Source organism: Carcharodon carcharias, chromosome 2 (assembly GCF_017639515.1).
Source record: "Carcharodon carcharias isolate sCarCar2 chromosome 2, sCarCar2.pri, whole genome shotgun sequence".
NCBI lineage: Eukaryota > Metazoa > Chordata > Chondrichthyes > Lamniformes > Lamnidae > Carcharodon > Carcharodon carcharias.
In genome coordinates this window covers 93,917,849-93,941,822 of record NC_054468.1, presented here as the reverse complement: position 1 = coordinate 93,941,822, position 23,974 = coordinate 93,917,849, and the positions used below count along the sequence as shown (strand labels likewise).

General features: G+C 53.7%; 1 protein-coding gene across 1 annotated transcript in view; it reads left to right on the top strand.

Moving 5' to 3' along the window:
• The first annotated feature begins 986 nt into the window (after positions 1-986).
• The window catches only part of pask (PAS domain containing serine/threonine kinase), a 137,868-nt gene continuing 114,880 nt past the window's right edge, over positions 987-23,974 (top strand). Inside the window, exon 1 of the mRNA XM_041205884.1 lies at positions 987-1,086. Within this exon, the coding sequence (XP_041061818.1) occupies positions 987-1,086 (100 nt within the window). The remainder of the gene's footprint in view (positions 1,087-23,974) is intronic.

Below are 23,974 nucleotides of genomic sequence, written 5' to 3'. Positions count from 1 at the left end.
GGATCAGCAACAAATGTTGGCCTTTCCCACATCCCATGAAAGAAGGCTTTTGCTCACAAGACATGTTCTAAGAGTGCATTTTCACTGCTTTTGAAGTGATTTCTGAGATTTTGGAACTAATTTCTGCTACCTTGGATTCTTGTGACTTTGACTTACACTTCCCAGATATCAGCCTGCACAGCAGCACAGGAGTCACTTGTGCAGCTCGACCTTGGGCCTCTGATGAGAAACAAGGAGAGCGGCACCAACATCACCAGCAGGAGCTGCAGCAGTTTTCTCCTCGGCAACCTGCCGCTCTACAGGACAAAGGGGATGGACACGGAGCTCCAGCTCGCAGGAGGCGATATCCTGAAACAGGGTCTACAGATAAAGAATGAGCTCCCCTGGACATTACTGAGCACCAGTGCCTCAGGAGGCTCAAACATTCATGGCAGGTTGTTGTAGACGTTTGCAGTCTCCTCTTTCCAAGGGGCCAGGTGCTTGCCAGTTGCGATGAAGGTCACCAGAGCCCTGAATTTCTTCCTCTCCAGCCTCCTCCGGAGTTCTGTTGATGACATCTGCAGGATTTCACGATCTACTGCCCATAAGTGCATCTCCCAGGTGACCGATGCTGTTTGCCAGTGCTGTCACTTATTACCAGTTCACGACTACTGAAACCAGTCACAATGGGAGGGCAATGGATTTGCAACAGTGGCTGGATTCCCACAGATGCAGGGATTTACGGATTGCACATTTGTGGCAATCAAGGCAACCTCAGAATAAATGGCAGTATAAATGGCAGACATTTATAATGTCAATCAAAAAGGATTACACTCTATCAATGTTCAGCTGGTATGTAACCATCGGAAGATCAAACCTGTCTGCGCAAAATACCAAGAAGGCTGCCATGATGCCTTCATTCTGCTTCAGTCAAGTCTGCCACGTATTTGAACCTCCATGTAGACTCAGTGATAGCTCCAGGGAGACAAGGGCTACCGTTGAAGGACATGGCTGATTACGTCACTGGTGCACAGCAAAGATATAACCGAAGCCACAAAAACACAAGAGTGATCAATGAGCAAGACATCAGGAGGCGATGGTGTAGTGGTATTGTCACTGGACTAGTAATCCAGAGGCCCAGGGTAATAATCTGGGATTCAAATCCCAGATGGTGGAATTTGAATTCAATAAAAATCTGGAATTAAAAGTCTAATGGTGATCATGAAACCATTGTCGATTGTTGTAAAAGCCCATCTGGTTTACTAATGTCCTTTAGAGATAGAAATCTGACTTCCAGATTTGACTCTGAAGTGGCCTAGTGAGCCACTCAGTTGTATCAAACCCCCATAAAGTCTCAAAATAGGAATGAAACCAGACGGACCATTTGGCGTCAACCGTGGCACTAGAAACAACAACAGCAAACTCAGCCCTGTCGACCCTGCAAAGTCCTCCTCACTAACATCTGGGGCTTGTGCCAAAATTGGGAGAGCTGTCTCACACACTAGTCAAGTAACTGCCTGACATAGTCATCCTCACAGAATCATACCTTACAGATAATGTCCCAGACACCACCATCACGCTCCCTGGGTATGTCCTGTCCCACCAGTAGGACAGACCCAGCAGAGGTGGCAGCACAGTGGTATACAGTAGGGAGGGAGTTGCCCTGGGAGTCCTCAACATCAACTCTGGACCCCATGAAGTGTCATGGCATCAAGTCAAGCATGGGCATGGAAACCTCCTGCTGATTACCACATACCGTCCTCCCTCAGCTCATGAATCAGTGCTCCTCCATGTTGAACACCACTTTGAGGAAGCACTGAGGGTGGCAAGGGCGCAGAACGTACCCTGAGTGGGGACTTCAATTCCATCACCTCGGTAGCACCACTAGTGACCGAGCTGGCCGAGTCCTAAATGACATAACTGCTAGATTGGGTCTGTGGCAGGTGGTGAGGGAACCAACAAGAGGGAAAAGCATACTTGATCTCATCCTCACCAACCTGCCTGCCGCAGATGCATCTGTCCATGGCAGTATCAGTAGGAGTGACCACCGCACTGTCATTGTAGAGATGAAGTCCCGCCTTCAAATTGAGGACACCCTGCATCGTGTTTTGTGGTACTACCATCATGCTAAATGGGATAGATTTTGAACAGATCTAGCAACTCAAGACTGGGCAACCATGAGGTGCTATGGGCCATCAGCAGCAGCAGAATTGTACTCAATCACAACCTGTAAACTCGTGGCCTGGCATATCCCTCACTCTACCATTACCATCAAGCCAGGTGATCTACCCTGGTTCAATGAAGAATGCAGGAGGATGTTCCAGGAGCAGCACCAGGCATACCTAAAAATGAGGTGTCAACCTGATGAAGCTATAACACAGGACTACTTTCATGCCAAACAGCATAAGTAGCAAGTGATAGACAGAGCTAAGCTATCCCACAACCAACGGATTAGATCTAAACTCTGCAGTCCTGAATGGTGGTGGACAATTAAACAACTCACTGGAGGAAGAGGCTCCACAAAATTCCCCATCTTCAATGATGGGGGAGCCCAGCACATCAGTATAAAAGATAAGGCTGAAGTATTTGCAACAACCTACAGCCAGGAGTGCCATGTGGATGATCCATCTCAGCCTCCTCCAGAGGTCCCCAACATCACAGGGGCCAGCCTTCAGCCAATTCAATTCACTCCATGCGATATCAACAAATGGCTGAAGGCACTGGATACTGCAAAGGCTATGGGCCCTGACAATATTCCGGCAATAGTACTGAAGACTTGTGCTCCAGAACTTGCCACACCCCTAGCCAAGCTGTTCCAGTACACCTACAACACTGGCATCTAGCTGACTATATGGAAATTTGCCCAGGTATGTCCTGTACACAAAGAACAGGACAAACCCAACCCGGCTAATTACCGCCCCATCAGTCTACTCTTGATCATCAGTAAAGTAATGGAAGGGGTCATCAACAGTGCTATCAAGAAGCACTTGCTTAGCAACAAGCTGCTCATTGACACCCAGTTTGGGCTCCGCCAGGGCCTCTCAGCTCATGGCCTCATTACAGCCTTGGTTCAAACATGGACAAAAAGAGCTGAACTCCAGAGGTGAGGCGAGGGTGACTGCCCTTGACATCAAGACTCCATTTGACCAAGTGTGGCATCAAGGAACCCTAGCCAAACTGGAGTCAATGGGAATCAGGGGGAAAACTCTCCACTGGTTGGAGTCATACCTAGCACAAAGGAAGATGGCTGTGGTTGTTGGAGGTCAGTCAACTCAGCTCCAGGGCATCATTGCAAAAGTTCCTCAGGGTAGTGTCCTAGGCCCAACAACCTTCAACTACTTCATCAATGACCTTCCTTCCATCATAAGGTCAGAAGTGGAGATGTTCACTGATAATTGCACAATGTTAAGCACCATTCTTGACTCCTCAGATACTGAAACAGTCCATGTCCAAATGCATCAAAACCTGGACAATATTCAGGCTTATGCTGACAAGTGTCAAGTAACATTCGCGCCATACAAGTGCCAGGCAATGACCATCTCCAACAAGAAAGTGTCTCACCATTGCCCCTTGACATTGAATGGCATTACCATCACTGAATCCCCCACTATCAACATCTTGGGGGGTTACCGTTGACCAGAAACTCAACTGGACTAGCCATATAAATATTGTGGCGACCAGAGCAGGCCAGAGGCTGGGAATCCTGTAATGAGTAACTCACCCCCTGACTCCCCAAAGCCTGTCCACCACCTATAAGGTACAAGTCAGGACTGTGATGGTATACTCCCCATTTGCCTGGATGAGTGCAGCTCCCACAACACTCAAGAAGCTTGACACAGTCCAGGACAAAGCAGCTCACTTGATTGACACCACATCCACAAACATTCACTCCCTCCACCACAATGCATAGTAGCAGCAGTGTGTACCATCTACAAGATGCACTGCAGGAATTCACCAAGGCTCCTTGAACAGCATCTTCCAAACCCATGACCACTACCATCTAGAAGGAAAAGGGCAGCAGATACATGGGAACATGACCACTTGGAAGTTCCCCTCCAAATCACTCAACATCCTGACTTGGAAATATATTGCCGTTCTTTCACTGTCACTGAATCAACATACTGGAACTGTGGTGCACCTTCACCACAGGGACTGCAGTGGTTCAAAAAGGCAGCTCATCATCACCTTTTCAAGGGCAACTAGGGATGGGCAATAAATGCTGGCCCAGACAGCGATACTGACATCCCATGAATGAAAACAAAAGGATTGCTGAAGATATGATTCAGGTGTCTGGACAGATCTGGGGGGCACTCTTCAGTTTTTACCAGCAACGATATCCTGAGAGATAGTGGTCTGCTGTACATTGCACAACATAGCACAGCAGGGTGGACTGGAGTTGCAGGAGGGGGAAGGTGAGAACCACTCTGCTGGACTGCAGCAGTTCGAGAAGGTGGCTCACCACCACCTTTTCAGGGGCAATTAGGGATGGACAGCAAATGTTGGCCTTGCTTGTAATGCCCACATTCTGTAAGATTTTGAGAATCAGGAGCCATAGATACCTAAATCGGCAGTTGATTAGTCATAAATGATTTTAAGATGATTTACTAAGTTATTTAAGAAGCAACAGTTTAGATATGACGCATTAATTAGTTAGACAGAAAAAATATATGACCTGTGACAGTTTACCAGCCCTGGAGGATGGACAAATGGCTGCAGCTAATCTCTGCAGCCCCAGGTGATGGGGAGTGGGGGGGTGGGGGGCAATCCTTCGCTGACTGCAGACGGCAGTCTTCCTTTCTTTCCTTATTTGCCTTTCCCTTGGTTCGGCTGAGATGTCAGGAGGCTCTTGGTCTTCTCCCAGGCAGTAGCTCATTCCCCTTTCCTCCTAACCACCCATTGATATACCCTTTCTCTGGGAGCTGGTAGCTTACTAGTGTCAATCTCCTATCTCAAAACTTCAGACCCATCAATACATACTCAGACTGACAGGTTGGTTGCCACCCTTCCCGTTTGTCTCCCTGCCGTGGTCCGCTTTTCTGTTTACATCCTGCTGAGGGTCATATCCTGGTCTTTTCTAAACACATGGGAGATAAGGGGGTGCACAGGACGCCATCCAACAATTTAGGAATGTCAACATTGCAGCCTTAACTAAGGCTGTTCAGAGATCAAAGTTTTTAGAAAAAGAAGCAATCAAGCTGCTCAGAATATCCTACAAAATGGAAAAGATACTCAGTTAGATGAGACTTTTTTAAAAATTTATTTAAGGCCCCAATTTCTTACAGCTCCCCACTTTGAGAAAGAAATATTCTTGTTGACTTCTCACAACTAATTCCCAGCTAATCTAGTTGTTTCTAAAGTACAGATGCGACTCCCTAATCTCTTAATTACACATCATAGATAACAAACTAAAGCTATTAGAACTGTTGTTATCAAGCTCTGGGTGATTACCAAACATAGAGCTAGCATCCTCAGCCAGTGAGTTTGACTGACGTTATATATCAGTTCATACCAGGCACATTCTCCTCGCTTAAGATAAAAGCAAAATACTGCGGGTGCTGGAAATCTGAAACAAAAATAGCTGGAAAAACTCAGCAGTCTGACAGCATTTGCAGAGAGGAGCAGAGTTAATGTTTCGAGTCCGTATGACTCTTCATCAGAACTGAGGAAATATAAAAATGTGGTGAAATATTTTTCCAGCTATTTTTGAATTTGTTTCACATTCTCCTGACTTCTGGATTTCTTGTTTTATTTCTTTATTCTGCTGGACCATTTTAACCAGATGTTTTTCTGATGTGCTGGTCCTATTTCAGATTGATTTTTGAGGTTTAGCAACAATGGGAGAATTGGGTGCCAAACTGGGAGACAGACTTAAGGGCCTCATTTTTCATAGAGATGTTTAATCTTAATTCTGTAAAATTATGTATGAATACGGGGACCAGGAGGTGACTCCCTTTCATAGTTGCTTCATTGGGTTTGAAGCAGAAGTTGGACTTCCAAGTGGGACACACTTTATCCCCATATTTCATTGTTCTGGCATTAGTTGTGACACAATAATTCCCCATCTGGAGATACACACATTCCAAATCATTCTCCCCCCACTTCTGGACATTTATGTCACAGGTAGGTGATTCTGAATCCAGGGTGAAGCCACAGGCCAGCTTCCCTTGATTTCTGACATCACAACAGCACAAGTAAACTCCTCCTCTCTCTGATCATCACCCAGTGTTCAGGCTCTCCACAGTCTGATTCTGGTTTATCAGGATTGGGGGAGGAGCTTTGTGTGATGAATGGGCCCCCTGGTCCATAGTCCCTATGGCCTCCACTTTAAATACTTCCCATTCATTTTCTGCTCAGAGACGTGGTAGCCATAAGACCACAGATGCTATATTTCCCTAGTCATGGTTCCTTCTTACCAAGTAGGATAACCCATGCTGACTCTTTTTGCATCATTGTAATCTGTGAGCCATTCACTGATCATGCTGTCATTTACAAAGGATGGAATCTGGTTATTCTCTATGTCATTGAGTCCGGCCATGACTTGATCAAGCACATAACTTCCAAAGATGGAGCTGGCGATGGCCTTTGATATATTCTTTTCTGCCTCACCCTTGACTTTAATGATCTCTTTGATTGTTTCTTGAATATCTTGAAATATTCTCACCTTGTCTCTAACTATTAGTAGACCTTGGGACAATTCCAGGATGACATCCCTTGCCTCTTGATTTGTTCCAGGTAAAATACATTTCAGTTGTTTCCTCATCACTTCATTGTGTTCCCACGTGCTTTCTATATCCACCCAATTCCAGGCAGCAGTTCCTGCAGATGCTCCTAACCCAATCCATTCTCTCAACCCCCTTTTTTACCTTTGGTTCCTTCCCTCTTTGGTTCATGTCTACCACACTTGGCCTGTCCGTTTCTTTCCAGGCTCCCCAGTTATCCTGTTCTTGGTTTCCTGCTAAGAAATTCCTTACCACTTTTCCTACTAACTGATCATAGTCCGTTCGGTATCCTGGTAGGCATTGTCCTTGAGGGAGTGGAATATTCCCAATATGTAGTATGACCAGTATGATTTCATACCTCACATCATTATTTAATCGTTTGTGGGTGTGGGTGACTATTAAGCCGTTTGCTGGCCCTATCTCTGATGTTGGACACCTCTCTGTTATGGCTTTATTCCCCCTTGGTCTCCCTGGTTTTTGCTTTCCTTTTTCCTTACATCAACTTGTTGGATTTCTCCATGCCTTCTCTCTGGTTCTGCATTGAAACAACCTATCATCCCCTGCTGTCTTTGGCTCATATTTGGCCTATTCAGTGTTTCCTGGTCTTGTCCTAGGTATGGGATCCCTACATTTTCTGTGGCGATCTTGGTGATGTTCATGAAGCCAAACCCCAGGTCTCTCCATCTTCCCCATCCCAATTGGAACCTTGGAGTTACCTTTATGCTCCTCTAGGCACACCGACACATCACCTTGGACCCTTCCCCCTCTTGTGCCTACACCATGAATTGTTCATTAATATTGGGTCTCTCACTACACTGATCACAATAAATTGTCATATCATACCTATCTCCTGAGTAAAAGCCCCGTTGTTCATTCTCAACCTGAGGCAGTGGTATGTATTAGCAGACCCCCCCCCCATCTCTCTCTCTCTCTATCTCTCCGCCCCCCACACACACACCTTAAACCAGCTTATATTTCAACTCTTTCTTGGATTCGAACTCAAGTTCTGTCGAAGGGTCATGAGGACTCGAAACGTCAACTCTTTTCTTCTCCGCCGATGCTGCCAGACCTGCTGAGTTTTTCCAGGTAATTCTGTTTTTGGTATGTATTAGCAGTCCTGGTACGAATCTGAATAGAGACATCTTTCAGTTGATCTGGGAACAACAATTGTGCAGTATTTAGACTTTTGCAGTTTTTAACTGATTAATATGGAACCACTTGGGTCTCTTTTTCGCAGTTTTGTTTGAAATCTGTACTAGGCACATTGCAGGACTTGCTCTATCAATTATTGAATAAGGTCCTACCCATCTGGGTTCAAAAACATGTTCCTCCCTCAAATAGTTTGGGACCATAACCAGCTCTCCTACTTGGCACTCGAATGTCCTAACCCCTTTGTCAATTTTTTTAAATTAGTTGCCGACTTTTCCCAGTGCATTGGGCCACAAATTCATTCATATTTTTGATATGCTCTACCATGGACTCCAGCCATTTCTGGTTAATTATCCCCTGTAGAAGTGGGCTGACTGGGGGACTGAGTAGGTGGGCAGGTGTCCTTCTTAACTGGCCCATCATAGCTTGATAAGGGGAGAAGCCAATGGTGCTATGTGGGGTTGCTCTTATGGCCATCTGGCACATGGGCAACATGTCAAACCATTGTGTGGGGTAATTCTCATAAAGCTTTTTCAGCATTGTTTTGAGTGTTCGGTTACTCCTCTCCACTGCCCCTGATGAATATGGGTGATGTGCCACATATAGCTTATGGTCAATTTTCATAAGGCGTTGAGTTCTGAAAAAAAACCTTTCTAGTGAGTTGTGGACCCTGTTCGCTGTCAAACTAAAGTGGTAATCCCCATCTGCAGATCACCTCACACAGTGCTAACATGGCTGCAGCGAGGGCTGTGTTCTTTTACAGGGGAGGGCCTCTATCATTTGGTGAATGTGTCTATTAAGACTAGGCAATGTTTAAAGCCTAAGGGTGCTGTGGCAAGGGGCCCAACAAAATCTATCTGAATACATGTCCAAGGCCCATCTAGCGAGGGCGGCCTCTGTAACATTAGCATTGTTGCTTGCGTTACGCTACAGGCAAGGAAGACACCTCCGAGTCTTGGCCCCAGAGTCTGTTTCACAGCCCAGGTACCAGGCCAAGGTAGAAAGCTTCTCCAGAGTAACCTTTGCTAAATAGCGCCATCTGATGGGGTGAGTGTGTAACAATTCAAACAATGGGAGGAAACGCAAGCAACCGAGGACCCAGGGAAACTATCATACACAAGAATGAGCATGTTGAAGTCTGCCTGATAGATGGATGAGAGCTGAGTCCAAGGATTTGGGGCCAGCAGGGGCTGCCCCTCCTGATCCCAAGCAATGGAGGTTGGGAATGAATCATATGTAACCTGCTAGGAAGTGAGATCACTGACTGGACTGATCGCTGCTATAGTTAGTGGGACGGGCTCCGGGGGTTTTATCCACAAGGGAGCTTTCATGATGGCTTGCTTTGCTGCCTGATCAGCCATGGAGCTGTCTTTGTCAAGGAGTTCCATGGAGTGGGAATGGGGGTCCTCACTTTGCCCATATAAACAGCCTCCTTACAGCCCCTCTACACTGCAATGAGGATCCAGAACAAACCAGTGTGTAATAAGGGTTTACCATCGATTGTACAAAAAGTATTCCACACATCCTATGATAAAGAAACCAGGGTGTTGGTAGAGTATGCGCTGTCAGACCAAATGTTAACACTTTGGCAATTAGTAACTTAAATGGCAGTCACCAGCGCAGTCACCTTGGGGTACTGGGCAGAGCGAGGGGTACATCTATACTGAATAGTCTCATGCCTTGTTAATCAGCTCTGCCCAGAACAAGGGGGTGTGAAAGTCCAATGGGGGTAATGGGCACTCATGCACCAGCCCATCATACATGAGCTGCTGTGGCAATAACGTAATTCATTTGTGAGTCACTTCCAAATCGCACTGGGTCAGTTCCAATGTCCAGTGATTCAGTCGGGCTGGTGACACGAGTGAGTCCCCCCCCACCCCCGGGTCGAAGAAATAGATCGGGGAGATTTTGGGCAGCAAATGTCACCAGAAGTAGTCTCTCCTGATTCTCCTGGCAAAGAACGACTGCCAAACTTTTTTCCATAACCCCTGCCTCCATGTGAAAGGGTCTGGGGTTATGAGACACGTCGTCTGGACAACAAGTTTTTTCAGTTGTGTAACTGCTTCAGTGCATTCTTCAGTCCACTGGACCTGGACATCGTCACCCTTGAGCAATGCATAAAGTGCCGCTATGGGTTCTGCGAGTCAAGGAATGAAAGTCCTCTAAGATGCTGAACAGCCAAGGCGAGACAATGCTCTATCCTAAGTGGCAGGCATAAGTGTGCATGCCATTGGTCACATCTGATTCTCCATTCAGGTGACCACTCTTTTCATGGAGGTGGGGACATCAGCACAAAGTCCTGAGACATCAGGGCATATGTGGTGAAGATGGATTTCTTCAATCTCTCTCCAATGGTGCTCTGTGCTTCTGGAAAGGCTGGAAGAACCTTACACATTCTGTGCTGCTGTTCTAGAATTGTCCTCTTCGTTGATGACCCATGAGGTGCAGCATCTGCATCCAGCTGAGCAGAGCTTGGAGGATCCCGCGCCCTCAGATAGGGACTGTCCACCTCTGTCCCAACACCTCACTTGGGATGTGTAGCTTTGACAACCTAACTACCTGCCTTGGAGGCCCCACTGAAGTGTGTGTATCTGAGCTGGCGGTGTATGTGCATAAGTCATGTGATGGTGCATCCTTGCAGTATGAAAACTCCCCTGATGAATCTTCCTCCTCCTCTGGTACCAGCTCCCTCGCGATGTCTATAGGAAATGAAACTCACAAATTAGAAGTGAGAAAGTGAAAAGTCAGCATATTCCTGATCATCATATTTCAACGCCTTCTGACATCAAGTCAACATGAGGGAGTGTTGTGTGTCATGGGGTTGTGTGATATCTAATTCTGTCACCAGATATCTGGAAGACCTCCTTTTCCCCATTGCCAAAGGTCATGAATTCCAAGATTCTGCTCAGTTCCAGGGCTTTGCCCTCTGTAGTAACCGTGATGATTGGAGGGCCTCCACTGGTTTTCCATGGAAATCTACATTCACTTCTCCATGCAGGAGAGAAAGCAGAGAATTATGAATGTGAGAAATGGATTGTGTTGTGAGGAGGAAATGAGAACATTTGTGGAGGGTTGAGGGTGAGTGTCCATGGTGGCTGTTCATATCGTCTTGTAAGGAGATGCCTCGAGAGAGAAATAGGTGAAAGCTGGGAAGTCAGAGTGAGGGGGTTGACACTTGAATGTGGATGTCACTCATCTTTCCTGCCCTGATTAAGTCATTGTCAGCTGTAGCTCAGTTGGTAGCACTCTCACACCTCTGAGGTTCTGGGTTCAAATCCCACTCCAGGGCTTGGGCACAAAAAATCAATGCTGTCACTCCAGTGCAGTACCGAGGGAGTGCTGCAATGTTGGAATTGCTGTCTTTTGGATGAGGCATTAAACTGATGCCCCATCTGCCCTCTTCTGTGGATGTAAAAGATCATACAAAAGTACATATTAGGAGCAAAATCAGAAAATGCTGGAAAAACTCAGCAGGTCTAACAGCATCTGTGGAGAAGAAAAACAGTTAACATTTCGAGTCTGTATGACTCTAAGGACTCGAAACGTTAACTGTTTTTTTTCTCCACAGATGCTGTTAGTCCTGCTGAGTTTTTCCAGCATTTTCTGTTTTTATTTCAGATTTCCAGCATCCGCAGTATTTTGCTTTTATACATATTAGGCGCCCTGCTTTGCCATTTGATGAGATCATCACTGATCTGATTGTGGCCTCAACTCTACTTTCCAGTCTACCCTCTATATCCTTTAACTCCCTTGTCAGTCAAGAATCTACCAATTCAGGCTTTAAAATATTCAATGGCCCTGCTTCCACTGCCCTCTAAGAAAATGAATCCCATAGAATAACAACCCTCTGAGAGAAAAGAATTCTCCTCATCTTCTTAAATAAGAGACCCCTTATTTTAAACAGTGTTGCTTGGTTCTAGTCTTTTCCATAAGAGAAAACATCCCCTTAGCATCCACTCTATCAAGTCCTCTCAGTATCTTACATATTTCAATAAGATCACCTCTCATTCTTCTAAACTCCAATGTGCTCAATCTTTCCCTATAATCTGACCCTTTCATCCCAGGAATGAATTGGATAAACTTTCTCTGAACTGCTTCTAATGCAATTATATCCTTTTCCAAATAAGGGGGCCAAAACTGTATATACTACTCCAGATGTGGTGTCACCAACGCCCTATACAACTGCAGTAAAACTTGCCTACTTTTATGTTCCATTCCCCTTGCAATCAACAACATTCCATTTGCATTCCTGGTCACTTGTTGTGCCTGGATACTTGCTTTTTGTGATTCATGTATTAGGACTCCCAGGTCTCTTTGTACTGCAGAGTTCTGCAATCTTTCTCCATTTAAATAATATATTGCTTTTTATTTTTCCTGCCAAAGTGCACATCCTCATATTTTCCCACATTTTACTCCAGCTGCCAAATATCTGCCCATTAACTTAACCTATCATTATCCCTTTGCAGACTCCTTATGTCCTCTTCACAACTTACTCTCCTACCTATCTTTGAGTCATCAGCAAATTTAGTAACCATACATTTGGTCCCTTCATCCAAGTCATTGATATAGATTGTAAAAAATTAATCCCATGGCACTATTTCAAAGAAGAGCAAAAAGTTCTCCCTGGTGCCTTGGCAAATATTTATCCCTCATTTGACATCATAAAAAAATCTTCCTTAATCAACATCACAAAAAACAGGTTATCTGGTCATTATCACATTAATGTTTGCTGTGTGCAAATCGTCTTTTGCGTTCTCAATGTTACAACAGTGATTACACTTCAAAAGTGCTTAATTAGCTGTAAAGTGCTTTAAGACATCCAATTTTTTTTCCCTTTCTTAAACGTCTTCCAGCATTTTATCCATGAGGGGCCACACTCCTGTTGCTCACATCCTCAGTCACCTTCCAGGCACACCTGCTGGGTTTCAGAGACTGTCCTCTTCCTCTGGTCCACTGGGAACAATATTTCTCTGCAGACCCTTTAGCATGATCTCCAGGGATGCCTCAGAGAACTGGGAGGGCAGCCTTCCCTCTTTGAGACTCCATCACTCTAGTTGTTACCTCTCAGTTGCCAGATATCAAATTCTGTCTGTCACTGGGTCCCGTTAAGTAAGGAGGCTTCAACTGTCAAGTGCGAGTCTTGATCACAATCACCATTCCAATTGGTTGAGAAACACAGAAGCGGGATGCCAATAGTGTGGTTCAGTTAAAGGGCCACGGAAAAATCTATTGCTTGAAATATTGGGTTCCTGAACGACTGTCGGGCTCCCCAGCTATGAGTTGGTCCAAAGATTAAAAATCACCCAATGTTTTCAATAGGAGAGTGGAAAAAATTGTGCAGCTGTCACAACACCAACAGCAACACAAGCTGCCTTCTCCTCAGTCACATGCCGCTTCACAGAGATCCAGCTGGAAAAGTTAGAGACCCCAACACAGGGTCTACAGGCAGATATCAGCTCTCTCAATATGTGTGAGCTCCAGTACTTCAGGTGGTTTAGGCTCTCACAACAGGTTGTTGCTGAGATCTGAAGTCTCCTGGAACATGGATTTGTAAAGGGTAAGTTGTGTCTAACTAACTTGATTGATTTGTTTTGAGGAGACAGATAAAGGAATATCTATGGATATTACTTACAAGGGCTTCCAGAAGACTATTGTCATGACCACAGATCCTATCCCCAAATTATTTATGGACACATTGGGCTTTTAAGTAAGACATTTGTTTTCTAAAAAAGGACATACAAGCAAAAGCTGGCTGAGACTGTAAGGTAAGCACTTGCTGGAAAATTCCTATGTGAATTACTTGACCAACTGGCTCAGAGAGAATGGAATGCTGTACCTAAAAGTTGTGATACAGCCTCCTTCAGACAGAGGCACTTCAAAGGAAAAGATACAATGCAAACTGGACTGTAATCTTCTGTGGTTGTGGAGATAATGGAAAATGATTACCATCTCTGCCAAAATCACCTCTTGTTGAGTTATATCCCAGACTGTGAACATGATCTCAGTTGAAAGGGAAACAGGTTTGGGCAAAAGCCATGTTTGTTTTCCCTTCCAGGAATACACAGGGAAAGGGATTTATAAAAGCCAACCCTAGTTCTGTGTGCTAGTCTGGTGTTCTGTTCTGGTGTGTGTGCTGTGAAGGTCATAGCTGAAGAACATCAACTGAGAATCCCTGCTCTTGCAAGTAAAAAAACTCTTTCTCTCTGATTGCAAAGTCACAGTCGAAAAGGAAAGAGTACAACTCCTTTCTGCTAACCTGCAGAACCAAGAATCTCCAACCCAATGGCTCAACTGACAAAGTCAATGCTACCAGAATCATCCCAACTTAATGGCTGCAACATTTCACCATCTACTCCTCATGGACAAGCCAAAGAACTGATTCATATATCTTTTTAACTTTTATTTTTGTACTCAATTTTTCATTTCTGACCCGTGTATATGTGAGTTGTGTTTTCCTTTTTTGCATTTAGTAACTAATAAACTTACTCTTTCTTTGTGGTGATGTATTTCCCAACCCCTCAGTTTTGGTGTGATCTAACTTCTATTAATAACCCCGCAGCAAATTCGAGATAGGGTAATCTCAGAGGGGTAGTTTTATTCACACACACTCAAAATGTGGCAGGGATGGGGGGTTGTCGCTATGTAGCCCTCGGTGCATTCATAATAAAATAAAAGAGGATAGAGAAAGAAAGATTTACAGGGCAAAGACTACAGAGCAAAGATTTACTTTTTCACATGAGTCCTGAATCCTGAATCAAATTCCAATGGTGTATTCGTTCACAAAGGTTGGCAGGTTGAAGACTGATGCTGGATAATTCCCTTTTACTTTTCCAATAGAGATGACTTCCATGATAGGATAAGCACATAGAGATGAATTAGTCTTGTAGGCGCTGATACTGAAGTTAGAAGTTCCAACAGAAACATTGTTGATGGGGGCTAGGCATTCACCTAGACTGAACCCTTGTTCTGAGCTGCTGCTTCCTAGATGGAAGATGACAGATTGATTGGCAGTATATCAAGAGAGTGTTGCAGGTTCCTCCAGCTAGGGACTCATGTCATTTGACTCCCACCTATCCACTCTGGCTTTGACAAAGGATGTATATTCCTTTGTCTGGATTCTTGAGATTGTTAATGATTCAACCATTAAGAATTTGAAAGGAAAGGTGCAGGGTCCTTTGTCCTAGCAGACTTGTAGTCTCCATTGGCCAGGCCTGACATAAGAAATGTAGATGGCCTTTCTTTATTTCCCTTTGAATTTGATCTCTGCAGTCCACAGTGTTGTTAGCATCTCTTCAGAGGTAGCAAGGTGCAAATTTATTTGATTTTGCTAGATTAGCTCCTATTGTTCAGGGTTACAGCCAGAAAGTTCCTTTTGCTTAGGGGTATAGGCAGGCATAGGTTCAGCCTTTTTAAAGCATTTGTCCAGTTTTTAGTAGGCATGTTGATATATTTTATGAAAACAGTGTGAGGTCTTAACTGTTATAATAAGGAGCCAAGCAAGAGACATTTAGCAAAAATGAAGGAATTGAAGGCCACCTTTTGGCACATGGTAGAATTGGTAAGGAGATAGGAGGCAGAGAGAAGATGATGGATCCCTCTCTCTGGCAACTGTTGGAGAATTAACCAGACTGCCCTCAATCTTGGAGTCATTCTTGAAATTTCAGCCACATATCCATGCTGTCACCAAGACTGTCTATTTCCATTTCCAATACATCGCTCGGCTCTACTGCTGCTTCAGCTCTTCTGTTGCTGAAACCCTGATCCATGCCTTTTTTCACCCCAGAAGTAATTATTCTAAAGCACTCCTGGCCAGCCTCTCATGTTGTACCATGCCTAAGCTTGGAATTACTCCAAAACTCTGCTACCCATGTCCCAACTCACAACAAATCCTTTTCACCCATCACCTGTGTTTGCTGACCCACTTGCTGATCTATGCTATAGCATGGTTAAGAAACATCTCGATTTTAAAACTCCCATCCTTGTTATGGTGGCCTCATCACTCCTAATCTCTACCATCACTTTCAGCCCCACAATGCTGTGGGGCATCTATGATCCACTAATTCTAGCCTCTTGAGCACCCTTCAGCTGCCTGGGCTGTGGAATTCCCTCCCTAAAACCTCCACATCTCTTTAAGATATTTTTCATCTTAAGGAGCCTATCTCTTTGACCAACCTTTCATTAATATGTCAAATGTCACCTTATGTGGCTTGGTGCTGTGTTTTGTTTAATGGTGCCTATTTAAAGCACATTAGGGCATTTTATAATGTGGTAAAAGTGTTATATAAATTGGCAGGATGTGGTTAGTGATGTATCTCCAGTCCCACAGCCCCCCAACGCCCCCCTCAATCCCACCACCATCACTGGGATGTACTGGGGCCTCAGCTTTTCACTATATTTATAAATGACTTAGAATAAAGAACTGTATATCAAAGTCTGTTGACCGCACTAAGTGGCACAGTAAGTCGTATAACTGGGAGCAGAAAGTTGCTGCAGAATATTGATATGTTAAGTGAGAGGGCATAACTGTGACAGGTGGAATTCAGTGTTGGGGGGGGTGGTCACCTGCTTTGGAATGATAGTTCAGGGGATTGTCTCAATGATGAGGGCTGGAGGCTGGGGGCACACAGATTTGGAGGGGTGACCAAGCACAGGTGGCCTTTGACCTCCCTCCACGGGCTCCCATGGTAACGGGCACCGCGCGACCATCTCCAAGGGAACGGAACAGCCAAGGGCCACCTTCAGGCGCAGCCCATTGGCTAAAGCGGTACAACAGTGCACGCTCAACCTATGATTGGCCAGGACAGCTGTCAGCCATATCGCGGCGCCAATCGTTTGAGATAGATTTTGGCGGCGAAGCGCGGGCCTGAGGTGGAGAATATGGCGTCTCTGAGCAGCGAGTAACGGTAGGTAGGCCGAAGGCAGGAGCCGGGGGACCGGGAGGGAGACAGCCCAGAAGGCAGCGTGAGGCTTCACACCACAAACAGGGTGAGCTCCAGCCTGTCTCAGCAGCAGAGGGAAGGAGCTGGGCCGGAAAAGAATCGACCTCTTCAGCCCTGACTGACTGACCCCCCTGCCCTCCCCGACTGACTCCCCCCCCCTCCCCGACTGACTCCCCCCCCCTCCCCGACTGACCCCCCTGCCCTCCCCGACTGACTCCCCTCCCCGACTGACCCCCTCCCCTTCCCAACTCACTCCCCTCCCCTCCCCGACTGACTCCCCTCCCCGACTGACCCCCCTCCCCTCCCCTCCCCGACTGACCCCCCTCCCCTCCCCGACTGACCCCCCTCCCCTCCCCGACTGACGCCCCCTCCGCTCCCCTCCCCGACTGACGCCCCCTCCGCTCCCCTCCCCGACTGACGCCCCCTCCGCTCCCCTCCCCGACTGACGCCCCCTCCGCTCCCCTCCCCGACTGATGCCCCCTCCGCTCCCCTCCCCGACTGACCCCCTCCCCTCCCCAACTCACTCCCCTCCCCGACTGACCCCCCTCCCCTCCCCGACTGACCCCCCTCCCCTCCCCGACTGACCCCCCCTCCCCTCCCCGACTGACCCCCCCTCCCCTCCCCGACTGACCCCCCCTCCCCTCCCCGACTGACCCCCCTCCCCTCCCCGACTGACCCTTCTCCCCTTCCGCCTCCCCTCCCCGACTGACCCTTCTCCCCTTCCGCCTCCCCTCCCCGACTGACCCTTCTCCCCTTCCGCCTCCCCTCCCCGACTGACCCTTCTCCCCTTCCGCCTCCCCTCCCCGACTGACCCTTCTCCCCTTCCGCCTCCCCTCCCCGACTGACGCCCCCTCCGCTCCCCTCCCCGACTGACGCCCCCTCCGCTCCCCTCCCCGACTGACGCCCCCTCCGCTCCCCTCCCCGACTGACGCCCCCTCCGCTCCCCTCCCCGACTGACGCCCCCCTCCGCTCCCCTCCCCGACTGACGCCCCCTCCGCTCCCCTCCCCGACTGACGCCCCCTCCGCTCCCCTCCCCGACTGACGCCCCCTCCGCTCCCCTCCCCGACTGACGCCCCCTCCGCTCCCCTCCCCGACTGACGCCCCCTCCGCTCCCCTCCCCGACTGACGCCCCCTCCGCTCCCCTCCCCGACTGACGCCCCCTCCGCTCCCCTCCCCTCCCGACGCCCCCTCCGCTCCCCTCCCCTCCCGACGCCACCTCCGCTCCCCGACTGACCCCCCTCCCCGACTGACCCTCCCCTCCCCTCCCCGACTGATTGCGCTCCCCTCCCCTACCCGACTGATTGCGCTCCCCTCCCCTACCCGACTGACCTCCCCCCCGACTCCCCTTACGACTCTCCTCCGCGGCTGAACCCCCTCCCCTCCCCTCCGCGGCTGACTCCCCTCCCCTCCCCAACTGACCCCCCTCACCCCCTCTCCCCGACTGACCCCCCCTCCCCTCCACTCCCCAACTGACCACGCTCCCCTCCCCTGCCCAACTGAACACGCTCCCCTCCCCTACCCGACTGGCCTCCCCCCCCACTCCCCTTACGACTCCCCCCGCGGCTGACACCCCGCCCCTCCCCTCCCCGGCTGACTCCCCTCCCCTCCCGGGCTGACCACGCTCCCCTCCCCTCCCCGACTGACCCCCCCTTCCATCCCCGACTGACCCCCACCCCTTCCATCCCCGACTGACCCCCCCTTCCATCCCCGACTGACCCCCCCTTCCATCCCCGACTGACCCCCCCTTCCATCCCCGACTGACCCCCCCTTCCATCCCCGACTGACCCCCCCTTCCATCCCCGACTGACCCCCCCTTCCATCCCCGACTGACCCCCCCTTCCATCCCCGACTGACCCCCCCCTTCCATCCCCGACTGACCCCCCCTTCCATCCCCGACTGACCGCCCCTTCCATCCCCGACTGACCGCCCCTTCCATCCCCGACTGACCGCCCCTTCCATCCCCGACTGACCGCCCCTTCCATCCCCGACTGACCGCCCCTTCCATCCCCGACTGACCGCCCCCTTCCAACCCCGACTGACCGCCCCTTCCATCCCCGACTGACCGCCCCTTCCATCCCCGACTGACCGCCCCTTCCATCCCCGACTGACCTCCCCCCTTCCATCCCCGACTGACCTCCCCCCTTCCATCCCCGACTGACCTCCCCCCTTCCATCCCCGACTGACCTCCCCCCTTCCATCCCCGACTGACCTCCCCCCTTCCATCCCCGACTGACCTCCCCCCTTCCATCCCCGACTGACCTCCCCCCTTCCATCCCCGACTGACCTCCCCCCTTCCATCCCCGACTGACCTCCCCCCTTCCATCCCCGACTGACCTCCCCCCTTCCATCCCCGACTGACCTCCCCCCTTCCATCCCCGACTGACCTCCCCCCTTCCATCCCCGACTGACCTCCCCCCTTCCATCCCCGACTGACCTCCCCCCTTCCATCCCCGACTGACCTCCCCCCTTCCATCCCCGACTGACCTCCCCCCTTCCATCCCCGACTGACCTCCCCCCTTCCATCCCCGACTGACCTCCCCCTTCCATCCCCGACTGACCTCCCCCCTTCCATCCCCGACTGACCTCCCCCCTTCCATCCCCGACTGACCTCCCCCCTTCCATCCCCGACTGACCTCCCCCCTTCCATCCCCGACTGACCTCCCCCCTTCCATCCCCGACTGACCTCCCCCCTTCCATCCCCGACTGACCTCCCCCCTTCCATCCCCGACTGACCTCCCCCCTTCCATCCCCGACTGACCTCCCCCCTTCCATCCCCGACTGACCTCCCCCCTTCCATCCCCGACTGACCTCCCCCCTTCCATCCCCGACTGACCTCCCCCCTTCCATCCCCGACTGACCTCCCCCCTTCCATCCCCGACTGACCTCCCCCCTTCCATCCCCGACTGACCTCCCCCCTTCCATCCCCGACTGACCTCCCCCCTTCCATCCCCGACTGACCTCCCCCCTTCCATCCCCGACTGACCTCCCCCCTTCCATCCCCGACTGACCTCCCCCCTTCCATCCCCGACTGACCTCCCCCCTTCCATCCCCGACTGACCTCCCCCCTTCCATCCCCGACTGACCTCCCCCCTTCCATCCCCGACTGACCTCCCCCCTTCCATCCCCGACTGACCTCCCCCCTTCCATCCCCGACTGACCTCCCCCCTTCCATCCCCGACTGACCTCCCCCCTTCCATCCCCGACTGACCTCCCCCCTTCCATCCCCGACTGACCTCCCCCCTTCCATCCCCGACTGACCTCCCCCCTTCCATCCCCGACTGACCTCCCCCCTTCCATCCCCGACTGACCTCCCCCCTTCCATCCCCGACTGACCTCCCCCCTTCCATCCCCGACTGACCTCCCCCCTTCCATCCCCGACTGACCTCCCCCCTTCCATCCCCGACTGACCTCCCCCCTTCCATCCCCGACTGACCTCCCCCCTTCCATCCCCGACTGACCTCCCCCCTTCCATCCCCGACTGACCTCCCCCCTTCCATCCCCGACTGACCTCCCCCCTTCCATCCCCGACTGACCTCCCCCTTCCATCCCCGACTGACCTCCCCCCTTCCATCCCCGACTGACCTCCCCCCTTCCATCCCCGACTGACCTCCCCCCTTCCATCCCCGACTGACCTCCCCCCTTCCATCCCCGACTGACCTCCCCCCTTCCATCCCCACTCCCCTCCGCTCCCCTCGCCTCCCTTCCCCGACTGACCCCCCTCACCTCCCCTCCTTGACTGACCCCCATCGCCTCCCCTCCTTGACTGACCCCCATCGCCTCCCCTCCTTGACTGACCACCCTCCCCACCCCGACTGACCCCCCCACCCCGACTGACCCCCCCACCCCGACTGACCCCCCCACCCCGACTGACCCCCCCACCCCGACTGACCCCCCCACCCCGACTGACCCCCCCACCCCGACTGACCCCCCCCCGCCCCGACTGACACCCTCCCGTCCCCGACGGACCCCCCTCACCTCCCGTCCCCGACGGACCCCCCTCACCTCCCGTCCCCGACGGACCCCCCTCACCTCCCGTCCCCGACGGACCCCCCTCACCTCCCGTCCCCGACGGACCCCCCTCACCTCCCGTCCCCGACGGACCCCCCTCACCTCCCGTCCCCGACGGACCCCCCCTCACCTCCCGTCCCCGACGGACCCCCCTCACCTCCCGTCCCCGACGGACCCCCCCTCACCTCCCGTCCCCGACGGACCCCCCTCACCTCCCGTCCCCGACGGACCCCCCTCACCTCCCGTCCCCGACGGACCCCCCTCACCTCCCGTCCCCGACGGACCCCCCTCACCTCCCGTCCCCGACGGACCCCCCTCACCTCCCCTCCCCGACGGACCCCCCTCACCTCCCCTCCCCGACGGACCCCCCTCACCTCCCCTCCCCGACGGACCCCCCTCACCTCCCCTCCCCGACTGACCCCCCCTGCCCTCCCCGACTGACACCCCCCTCCCTCCCCGACTGACCCCCCCTCCCATCCGCTCCCGACACCCCCTCCCCACCCCTCCCCGACTGACGCCCCCCCCCCGACTGACGCCCCCTCCCCTCCCCCCCCCGACTGACGCCCCCTCCCCTCCCCCCCCCGACTGACGCCCCCTCCCCTACCCTCCCCGACTGACGCCCCCTCCCCATCCCCGACTGACGCCCCCTCCCCATCCCCGACTGACGCCCCCTCCCCTCCCCCTCCCCGACTGACTCCCCCTCCCCGACTGACGCCCCCTCCTCTCCCCTCCCCGACTGACGCCCCCTCCTCTCCCCTCCCCGACTGACGCCCCCTCCTCTCACCTCCCCGACTGACGCCCCCTCCTCTCCCCTCCCCGACTGACGCCCCCTCCTCTCCCCTCCCCGACTGACGCCCCCTCCTCTCCCCTCCCCGACTGACGCCCCCTCCCCTCCCCTCCCCGACTGACGCCCCCTCCCCGACTGACGCCCCCTCCCCGACTGACGCCCCCTCCCCGACTGACGCCCCCTCCCCTCCCCTCCCCGACTGACGCCCCCTCCCCTCCCCTCCCCGACTGACGCCCCCTCCCCTCCCCGACTGACGCCCCCTCCCCTCCCCTCCCCGACTGACGCCCCCTCCCCTCCCCTCCCCGACTGACGCCCCCTCCCCTCCCCTCCCCGACTGACGCCCCCTCCCCTCCCCGACTGACGCCCCCTCCCCTCCCCGACTGACGCCCCCTGCCCTCCCCTCCCCGACTGACGCCCCCTCGCCTCCCCTCCCCGACTGACGCCCCCTCGCCTCCCCTCCCCGACTGACGCCCCCTCGCCTCCCCTCCCCGACTGACGCCCCCTCGCCTCCCCTCCCCGACTGACGCCCCCTCGCCTCCCCTCCCCGACTGACGCCCCCTCGCCTCGCCTCCCCTCCCCGACTGACCCCCTCCCCGACTGACCCCCCTCTCCTCCCCGACTGACCCCCCTCTCCTCTCCGACTGAGCCCCCCTCCCCGACTGACACCCCACCCCTCCCCGACGGACCGCCCTCCTCCCCTCCCCGACGGACCGCCCTCCTCCCCTCCCCGACGGACCGCCCTCACCTCCCCTCCCCGACGGACCGCCCTCATCTCCCCTCCCCGACGGACCGCCCTCACCTCCCCTCCCCGACGGACCGCCCTCACCTCCCCTCCCCGACGGACCGCCCTCACCTCCCCTCCCCGACGGACCGCCCTCACCTCCCCTCCCCGACGGACCGCCCTCACCTCCCCTCCCCGACGGACCGCCCTCACCTCCCCTCCCCGACGGACCGCCCTCACCTCCCCTCCCCGACGGACCGCCCTCACCTCCCCTCCCCGACGGACCGCCCTCACCTCCCCTCCCCGACGGACCGCCCTCACCTCCCCTCCCCGACGGACCGCCCTCACCTCCCCTCCCCGACGGACCGCCCTCACCTCCCCTCCCCGACGGACCGCCCTCACCTCCCCTCCCCGACGGACCGCCCTCACCTCCCCTCCCCGACGGACCGCCCTCACCTCCCCTCCCCGACGGACCGCCCTCACCTCCCCTCCCCGACGGACCGCCCTCACCTCCCCTCCCCGACGGACCGCCCTCACCTCCCCTCCCCGACGGACCGCCCTCACCTCCCCTCCCCGACGGACCGCCCTCACCTCCCCTCCCCGACGGACCGCCCTCACCTCCCCTCCCCGACGGACCGCCCTCACCTCCCCTCCCCGACGGACCGCCCTCACCTCCCCTCCCCGACGGACCGCCCTCACCTCCCCTCCCCGACGGACCGCCCTCACCTCCCCTCCCCGACGGACCGCCCTCACCTCCCCTCCCCGACGGACCGCCCTCACCTCCCCTCCCCGACGGACCGCCCTCACCTCCCCTCCCCGACGGACCGCCCTCACCTCCCCTCCCCGACGGACCGCGCTCACCTCCCCTCCCCGACGGACCGCGCTCACCTCCCATCCCCTCCCCGACGGACCCCCCTCACCTCCCATCCCCTCCCCGACGGACCCCCCTCACCTCCCCTCCCCTCCCCTCCCGACCCCCCTTCCCTCCCCGACTGACCCCTCCCTCCCTCCCCGACTGATCCCCCCCTGCCATCCGCTCCCGACACCCCCTCCCCTCCCCTCCCCAACTGACGCCCCCTGCCCGACTGACCACGCTCCCCTCCCCTACCCGACTGCCCCCCCCCCCCCCCCCGCCCCCCTCCCCTTACGACTCCCCTCCGCGGCTGTCACCCCTCCCCTCCCCTCCCCGGCTGACTCCCCTCCCCACCCCGGCTGACTCCCCTCCCCACCCGGCTGACTCCCCTCCCCTCCCCGGCTGACCACGCTCCCCTCCCCTCCCCGGCTGACCACGCTCCCCTCCCCTCCCCGGCTGACCACGCTCCCCTCCCCTCCCCGACTGACCACGCTCCCCTCCCCTCCCCGGCTGACCACGCTCCCCTCCCCTCCCCGGCTGACCACGCTCCCCTCCCCTCCCCGGCTGACCACGCTCCCCTCCCCTCCCCGCTGACCACGCTCCCCTCCCCTCCCCGGCTGACCACGCTCCCCTCCCCTCCCCGGCTGACCACGCTCCCCTCCCCTCCCCGGCTGACCACGCTCCCCTCCCCTCCCCGGCTGACCACGCTCCCCTCCCCTCCCCGCTGACCACGCTCCCCTCCCCTCCCCGGCTGACCACGCTCCCCTCCCCTCCCCGGCTGACCACGCTCCCCTCCCCTCCCCGGCTGACCACGCTCCC